At 43.1% G+C, this 8,901-nt stretch overlaps 1 protein-coding gene across 1 annotated transcript in view; it reads right to left on the bottom strand.

Annotated features, from left to right (window-relative positions):
- Positions 1 to 1,232: 1,232 nt before the first annotated feature.
- The window catches only part of COPS7A (COP9 signalosome subunit 7A), a 28,541-nt gene continuing 20,872 nt past the window's right edge, over positions 1,233 to 8,901 (bottom strand). The window contains exons 4-8 of the mRNA XM_027843289.1: positions 4,211 to 4,299; positions 3,563 to 3,765; positions 2,711 to 2,816; positions 2,355 to 2,506; positions 1,233 to 2,054 (exon numbers count right to left, since the gene is read on the bottom strand). Of these exons, the coding sequence (XP_027699090.1) occupies positions 2,015 to 2,054; positions 2,355 to 2,506; positions 2,711 to 2,816; positions 3,563 to 3,765; positions 4,211 to 4,299 (590 nt within the window). The 3' untranslated portion in view covers positions 1,233 to 2,014. The remainder of the gene's footprint in view (positions 2,055 to 2,354; positions 2,507 to 2,710; positions 2,817 to 3,562; positions 3,766 to 4,210; positions 4,300 to 8,901) is intronic.

The raw sequence follows: 8,901 nt of genomic DNA, 5'->3' as shown, positions 1-8,901 counted from the left end.
TACTTTTTAGAGCTCACAGTCCAGAAACACCATGACCCAGTCGCTTTCAAGAGCAGTTGTGTCCTTTCCCTAGTGGCCTCCAAATGCTTTGAAAACCCTGGAATGTGAAGATTACCTCCCAAGAAAGTAGAGGACTCAAATCTGACTCCCAAAGTGTTACCTCCAATAGGGTCATACACTATAGACATTTGGTGTTAGAAATTAGGAGACCATTAGAAGTCATTAGCTGATGTATAATAATCAACCTTGGCCTGGGAGAAGAGATAAGAAAATGCATTGCCCTCCCTTCCTTGCAGAAGTGGGCGCCTATGGCTATGAAACATTGTATATGTTGTCAGGTGGCTAATATGTTGGCTTGTTTTGCTGAACTTCCTTTTTCTTCTTTTTTTTATTCTTTGTTACCACGGATGACCCACTGAGTAGTGTAGTGAATAGAAATACATTCAGAAATAGAAGTAAAGTAAAAACAAAAGATGTTAAAAAAGAAAAAAAACCCAGGTCATTAGCTGAGAGTGATCATTTGCTCCAAGCAGAGTTTGAAAGGGAAATGAGGTGAGAGCCATAGGGGTCAAAGAGAAAACTGGTGGATAGGTGGAGGGAGATCATATAGTTCAAACCCATTCCTGAAGAATTCTTTCTTTTCAATGGGGAAAATGAAGCTACAAGAGGAGAGAAAGAATAGAGCTAAGGCAGAGCTAGAACAAGAAGCTCGGAGCTTTAACTTTCAACTTAATGCTCTCATTCTTCTCCCTGGTAATACTGAGCCCCACTTAGTCCAATTTTTAACATCCTGGGGCAGCTAGGTGGTGCAGTAGATAAAGCACCGGCCCTGAAGTCAGGAGGATCTGAGTTCAAATCTGGCCTCAGACCAAACACTTGACACTTACTAGCTGTGTGACCCTGGGCAAGTCACTTAACCCCAATTGCCAAAAAAGAAAAGAAAAAAAATGTAAAAAAAAAACCATCCTGGATTGAGGTGGGTGGGTGTGAAGATGTGTGAACTCCTTTTTACTTCCAATTTTGTCACCAAGATAATCAAGATCTCTTTTTTCTTAGATTCCCCTAGAGATCAGGATCCTCTCCCATGAGGCTGTGCTAGACCTCAGTGTTCAGTCTGGTGGCTCTCCATGGGGCTCGCTATCCTTTTCAATAATAGGCTTTGGTGAGAATTAACGTTGAGAGTTAATGATTCTCCTCCTACAAAAGTTTCATAAACAGAGGAGACTCAACTCTGGGGAGATTCATAGATAAATTCTCTTAGATTTATTTATGTCATTTGTGTCTGTGTATACACACACACACACACACACACACACACACAGACTTTTTTTTTTAATACAATCCATATCCCACCCTGTCAAGGAAAAATAATCCCTTGAGGGGCTCTGTTGGGCTTTCCCAGGATGCTCAATGGTAGGCAGGAAACTTCTTCCAACATTACCTCAAGCCGCAGCAGTCTCTATGGGTTCTGGGGTTGAGCCAGGCAGCAGTGCTCCTGAGAAGGAAGTAGGGACAGGAGGAAACAATCCCAGCATGTCCAGGATTACAGGGCGTGGGTTTCCCAGGAGAACCCTGGGATAAAGGATAGGCTCCCAGAATTCCCAAGGGAAAGAGAAAGGGCAGGGAAATCTAAGGCTCTTTGGATCAAGTCAAGGGGCAAGAGAGTCAAGGGGCAAGAGGGAAACATTCATGCAAGGGGTAGAGGTATTGGAAGAGGGACACACAAATGACATGCACAACCCCAGACACCCAATCAGTTACAGATACAGACAAAGACGCACCCACATAAAGGCTTTGGAAAAGGGAAAGAATATGCACACAAAATAGGGTTATACACAACATGGGGACAGAAAGATGGCTTATACTTGCCTCCTTTCAAGGAGGTATAAATTAGCCATGGGGGTTGGGGCAGGGAGAGGCTGGGGCTCAGACCTAGGGAAACGGGAAGTGGGGCATGATTCCCAAGGGGCTGGCAGTCAGTCCCCAGATCCCCAAAGGTGAAATGAGAGTCCTTTCAGTTTGATTTGGACCAGATCTTGGCACTGCTGCGTAGCCTAGTTCAAGGAGAAAAGAAAGATTGATCACGAAGGGAAACTTCCAATTCTAAGGCCTCTAACACCTCGCCCAGATGACTGATTGGAGGAGCCAGATTCATAGGATTTAAAGCAGGAGTGGGGAACCTGTGGCCTCGAGGCTACATGTGGCCCTCTAGGTACTCAAGTGTGGCCCTTTGACTGAATCCAAACTTCACAGCACAAATCCCCAAAAGGATTTGGTTCCCCACAGGTCCCCCAGCCCTGGTTTAAAGTAACCACAATCCCTGGCAACATGGAATTTCTATTGGGTAGGCTCACCCTTTCCCCTTAGAAGCCTTCTTGCTGGGCTGGCGCTGGTTGGTGCCTGGGGCAGGCTCTCTCAGCTCTGTCAGATGTTGCTCTGGATCCTGGGATGTGGCTGCAGCAGCTGCTGCTGTCGTTACCTTGATGGTTTTCTTCAGGTTGGCCACCTGCCAAGGTAGGAAGGATGGTATCATCCCACTCTACACTTTACTCTCTGTTCACCACTTTCCACAGCTAAATTCACTACTCCAGTACTCCTGTACAAACCTAACTGTCCTTCACACTCCAAGATGTGGAGCACAGAAGTTAGAGAAACTATTTATATACTGCCCCTTCCCTAGAGCCTGTACCCTGCTTCACACTCCGCTCACCTCACTCTCAATCTGCTGCTTCAGGCCCAGCTGCTGTTCTTTATGCTGGTTGGCACGGCTCACCTGCTCTTCAATGCCTGACAACACTACTTCACAGCCCATACACCTGCAGGAAAAAGAGGGGGAAAAGGTGTTCCAGGAGTATTGCTGGGGTCAATGAATTTCAGACTTGGTTTGAAGGGAGCCTTGGGTTCTGGGATCCACATCTTTGCTGAGATGCAACGTCCCACATTTTGAATCTTAGCAGTGTCTCTTTGAGTCAACTGGGGAGACCACGAAATCCCCTAAGACAGACAGGGAGATGAACACATATGAAATGAGAGATAAGGTACAGTAAGAAATAGACACTGAAGGGAAAATGGAGCAAGGGATACCGAAGGGAAAGCAGAAGACGAGATGAAATCACAGGGGATACAAAACAAGAAACATGGATTGGGGCATGGTAGAGAGAAATCCATGAGAATCAGGAGGGCTACAACAAAGAGAAGTTGAAGGGTAAATAAGACTTCAGGGCTGAGTTAAGTAATTGAAACTTCATGACAAGTTATTTTTCAGGTGGCACCATTTCTGCACCTTTACCCCAAACATCACCTCAGGGACTTTGGGTCTAAACCATAGTTCCACGCCATCCCTTCTTCTCTCCTGATACTATTCTCTTTGCAGTGGTAAGGGAAATAATGGTTGATCTCCCTACTCTCAGAATCTTTAGCTCCACTAGTGCATATGGTTCTTTTACCTACTCCAGTTCAGCCATTTCTGAAGTCCCTCCTTTCTGCCCTATCTCAGGGGACCAAACCCTTTTATAAATTCCATCACAGAGATAGTCCTTACTGTTACAAGATAAAGCCTCACCATTCCTGGAGGGTTTGAGCAATGGAACTGAGGTCCTGACGCTGAATGTCACGCCCAATGCTATAGTCTACTTCAAGCCGCTGGTTCCGCTGGTCCAGGGAGCCTCGAAGTACATCTGCATACACAGCCTCAATCACGAGGTCCTCAAGCTGCCGCACATTTCGTAAAGCTAGTGCTTCTAGAAGCACTGCATATGGAATGCACTGAAATCAAAAGAATGGGAAGAATATATAAAAAAGGGATAAATATCCTAAAGGAACCTATTTCCCATCTGACCTGCTCTGTCATCCCCAATTCAGAAGCTGAAAGGAAAAGAAAGGGGACCTACCCCCACTCCACTGCCATAAGAAGTTGGGGGTTTTAACCTTCCTTTTATACCCCTCTCATGCCTGTCTATTTGCCTAGGACATCAATCTCAAAAAGGCTAAGTCCTCATTAAGTCTATAGAAGTGGGAAGTTAAAGGGTCCTAAGTCTACCCTCCTGTATGGTTATGTATAATGAGAAATGTCATGAAGAAAATGAGAATCACAATTGGGTCAGAGATTCCCCTACTTCAACATGCTTTCTATAAGAGGGAACACAGAAAACATCATACCATAAATACTGGTGAAGAGGGATGGAGGGGTGGGGTTGCTCCAACAACCTACCTTGACCTTGGCAGCCAGTGTGACGACTGATAGATGTCGAAGCTTGTTCTTTTGAGCCTCTGTGAGGGGGGGCAAGTTCCGTGCTTCAGCTAGAAGAGCAAAAGAATGAACAGTTTTAAAGTACATTCTATTAGGAGCTACTAAGGTGAGAGAGAAGCCTAAGACTTAAAGAAGAAGACAATTACTTGAAGACATCTACGAGAAAAAACTCAAAGAAAAATGCAGATTGGACACAAGCGCCCTAGAACAGTTAATGAAGGAGCTAAAAATAAGATTCTAAAAAACAAAGTGAATACTATAACATGAAAAGAGAATTAATAGCTTGAAAAGAGATACAAAAATCCCACTGGAATCTGATGTTAGTGTGGGCCAAGATGGCAGAGTAAAGGCAGGGAACTGCCTAAGCTTTCTCAAATTCCCCTCCAAACAACTTTAAAATAACACCTCGAAATGAATTCTGGAGCAACAGAATCAACAAAAGGACAAGGAGAAACAATTCTCCAGCCAAGGCAGCTCAGAAGGTTGACAGGAAAAGTCTGTTTCAGTGGAGTAAGAGTAGAGTACAGTCCAACACAGGCAGTACCTGGCAAGCCAGCACAGGTTGGGCTTGGGAAGTCAGTACAGGCCTTGGGGATGACTGAACTGGTGGCAGCGACTTCCAGAGTTCTCAGCCCACAGACAGTAAGTGGGCAAAACAACTGAAGGAGCTTACAGGAGATCCTTCGACGGCACTGGGTACAGGACTCTACTGCACTGCCCATACTGGGATCTGGGTTGCAGTCCCAGGATAAGGAGAAGCACTGGAGCTTGAAGCCACAGAGGAGTAGGGACCCTGGTCACAGTTCCAGGGTAGAAAAAGAGTGCTTGTGTTTGCTCACAGACCAGAGCACAGGCCAGAAGAACAGTGATGACATCTCTTAGATCATACCATCTCAGAAGAACTGAAAACTTACAGGTCACCAGAATTCGTTCTGAAACCAGCAGCACAAAAAAACCTGAAGCTTGAGTAAGTTTCCCTTCCATCCCAGGAACAGAGCCTTAACTTTAACATAAAGTTAAGTAAAGAAATAGACTAGAAAAATGAGAAAACAATAACAACAACAAAAATAACCTGATCATAGAAAGTTACTGTGGTAACAGGGAAGCTCAAAACACAAACTTCAAAGAGTACAACAATGTAAAAACGGCTACATGTAAAACCTCAAAGAAAAATATGAATTGGGGTCAGGCTCAAAAAGAATTCCTGGAAGCGCTCAATAAGGATTTTTTAGGGGCACCTAGATGGTGCAGTGAATCAAACACCAGCCCTGGAATCCGAAGGACCTGAGTTCAAATCCAGCCTCAGACTCATAACACTCACTAGCTGTGTGACTCTGGGCAAGTCACTTAACCCCAGTTCCCTCACAAAAAAAAAAAAAAGGAATTTTTAAATGAAATAAGAAAGGTAGAGGAAAAATTGGGAAAAGAAATGAGAGAGCTACAAGAGAATCATGAAAAAAGAGTCAACAACTTGGTAAAAGTAGCACAAAAAATGCAAAAAGATGTTAAAAAATTCACTGAAAAGAACTCCTTAAAAAGTAGAATAGGCCTGGGGGCAGCTAGGTGGCACAGTGGATACAGCACCGGCCCTGGAGTCAGTAGGACCTAAGCTCAAATGCGGCCTCAGACACATAACACTTACTAGCTGCGTGACCCTGGGCAAGTTGCTTAACCCCACTACCTAGCAAAAAACAAACAAACAAACAAAAAACAAACAAAAAACCCCCCAAAAAACAAAAAACTAAAAAAGTAGAAAAGGCCAAATGGAAAAGGAGGTACAAAAACTCACTGAAGAAAAAAATCTTTTTTATTTTTTTATTTTTAGGCAATTGAGGTTAAGTGACGTGCCAAGGTCACACAGCTAGTAAGTGTCAAGTATTTAGTCTGAGGCTGGATTTGAACTCAGGTCCTCCTGACTTCAGGGCTGGTGCTTTATCCACTGCGCCACCTAGCTACCCCAGAAAAAAAATCTCTTAAAAATTAAAATTGGGCAAATGGAAGCTAATGACTCCATGAGACACCAAGAAACAATAAAATCAAATAAAAAAAATGAAAAAAAAAGAAGAAAATTGGAAATATCTCATTGTAAAAACAATTGACCTGGAAAATAGATCTAGGAGAGAGAATTTAAAAATCATTGGATTACCTGAAAGCCATGATCAAAAAAAGAGCCAAGACATCATATTTCAAAAAATTATTAAGGAAAACTGCCCTGATATCCTAGAATCAGAGGGTAAAAAAGAAATTGAAAGAATCCATCAATCACCTCCTGAAAGAACTCCCCAAATGAAAACTTCCAGCAATGTTATAGTCAAATTCCAGAACTCCCAGGTCAAGGATAAAATACTGCAACAAACAGAAACAATTCAAATATTGTAAAGCTGCAGTTAGGATAACACAGAATTTAGCAGCTTCTACATTAAAGAATTGGCTTAGACTATGATATTCTGAAGGGCAAAGGAGCTAGGATTACAACAAAGAATCACCTACTGAGCATAAATACAAAACTGAATATAATACTTCTGGGAGGAAAAACCTTATATTTAATGAAATAGAAGACTTTTAAGAATTCCAGATGAAAAGACCAGAGCTGAACAGAAAATGTGATTTTCAAATAAAAGATCTGAGGGAAGCATAAAAAGGTAAACAGGAAACAAAGTATAAAACATTCAATAAGGTTAAACTGTTGATATTCCTATATGAGAAGATGATACTTGTAACTCCTAAGAACTTTATCATTATTAGGGCAGTCAGAGGGAATATAGATATACAGAGAGTACAGGTGTGAGTTGACTATGATGGAGTGATAGCCCGAAAAAATAAAATTAAGGGATAAGAAACAGGGATGCACTGAGAGAAAGGGGAAGGGAAAGGTAGAATGGGGTAAATTATCTGACATAAAAGAGGCATAAAAGAGTTTTTACAGTAAAGTGGAGAAGATGGGAGGGAGGTGACAGGCAATGCTTGAACCTTACTCCTATCAGAATTGGCTGAAAGAGACAATAACATACACACTCAGCTGGGTATAGAAATCTATTTTACCCTACAGAGTAGTAGGAGGGAAAAGAGGTAACAGAAAGGGGGACCTAACAGAAGAGTGGGCAGATTGGGGAGTTGTCAGAAGCAAAACACTTTTGAGAAGGAACAAAGTGAAAGGAAAGAGAGAGAAGGATAAACAGGAGGAAAAATAGTATGGGGGGGTGAAACAAGGATGTCCATTATCACCACTGTTGTTCAATATTGTACTGGAAATGCTAGCTTTAGCAATAAGAGAGAAAAAGAAATTGAAGGTATTAAAATATGTAAAGAAGAAACAAAGCTATCACTCTGCAGATGATATGATGATATACTTAGAGAATCCTAGAGAATCAAGGAAAAAACTACTTGAAGTAATAAACAACTTTAGGAAAGTTGCAGGCTATAAAATAAACCCACATAAATCATTGGCATTTCTATATATTACCAACAAAGTGCAACAGCAAGAGATAGAAAGAGGACTTCTGCTTCTGGGAGCCAAGATGGTGGAGTAAGAGGTGAGTCGCTCTTACCCTCACTTATTAACCCCTGAAAGCCCAGAAAATATCACCCCAGGAAAAACCTTGTAACAGCTGAACCAGAAGAAAAATGGGATGCAGTAGGCCAGCAGCCCAGGTAGCTTGAGGGATTAATGGGAAAGGCCCCTCTCACCCTGAGGGAAAGGGAGTAGTACTGAACGGGAGGCATCCCAACAAGCTAGTGAAAAGCCCCACCTTAGTATACCTGGAGGAGATCCTGAAGCCCAGGTGGTGGAGCAAGCAAACATCAACACCTGGACCCCCAAGTGCCTCACTGAAGGGGGGGGGAGAGAACTGGTGGAAATCAGCTTGGAAAACCACCAGATGCCTGGGCATTCTACAGCAGCCGGCTCTCCAAGGGGCAGCTAGGTGGCACAGTAGACCGACCCTGAAGTCAGGAGGATCTGAGTTCAAATCTGGCCTCAGACCAAACACGTGACACTAGCTGTGTGACCCTGGGCAAGTCACTTAACCCCAATTGCCTAAAAATAAATAAATAAATAAATAAAGAAGAAGAAGATATCTCCTAGTACCTCAGCAAAACTAAGGGAAGCAGCACTCCAAGGGGCACCAGGTGGATAAACACCCTACAATATCCATATGAAAGGAGCTGAAGAAAGCAAAAGGAAGGAAAGGCCCAGGTGAGCAGGAAATCTCCAGGAGCTACACTACCCAATCCTAAACCGAGAGTTCCAGTGTTGCTGATTCCAGCCCAACACCAGGTAAGCTGCCAGAACCCTACAACCTCCAACTGCCAACATTGGAAGCCCCTGCGCACAAAGCCAGCGACCAGGCCCTAGGCTCCCAACACAAGAAGCTTGGGTCATTGCCCTCTGCTCCCCAGCAGAAGAGCTTAATCTCTTTAAAGACCAGGAAATAAGCAAACACCATGAGCAAAAAGAAATGTATGATAGATTCTTATTATAGGAAGAGTGAAGATCAAGGCAGAAATTCTGAAGAGTACAACACTGTCAACAAACCCACATCTGGAACCTCAAAAGGGAATATGAACTGATCTGAAGCTCAAAAAGCCTTCTTAGAAGAGCTCAAGAAGGATTTGAAAAGTCAAATGAGAGAGGTAGAAGAAAAAATAGGAAA

Source organism: Vombatus ursinus, unplaced genomic scaffold (assembly GCF_900497805.2).
Source record: "Vombatus ursinus unplaced genomic scaffold, bare-nosed wombat genome assembly UNPS02014906.1, whole genome shotgun sequence".
In the NCBI taxonomy this organism is placed as follows: Eukaryota; Metazoa; Chordata; class Mammalia; order Diprotodontia; family Vombatidae; genus Vombatus; species Vombatus ursinus.
The sequence above is the reverse complement of the archived record's forward strand: the minus strand, read 5'-3'. Positions and strand labels throughout refer to the sequence as shown.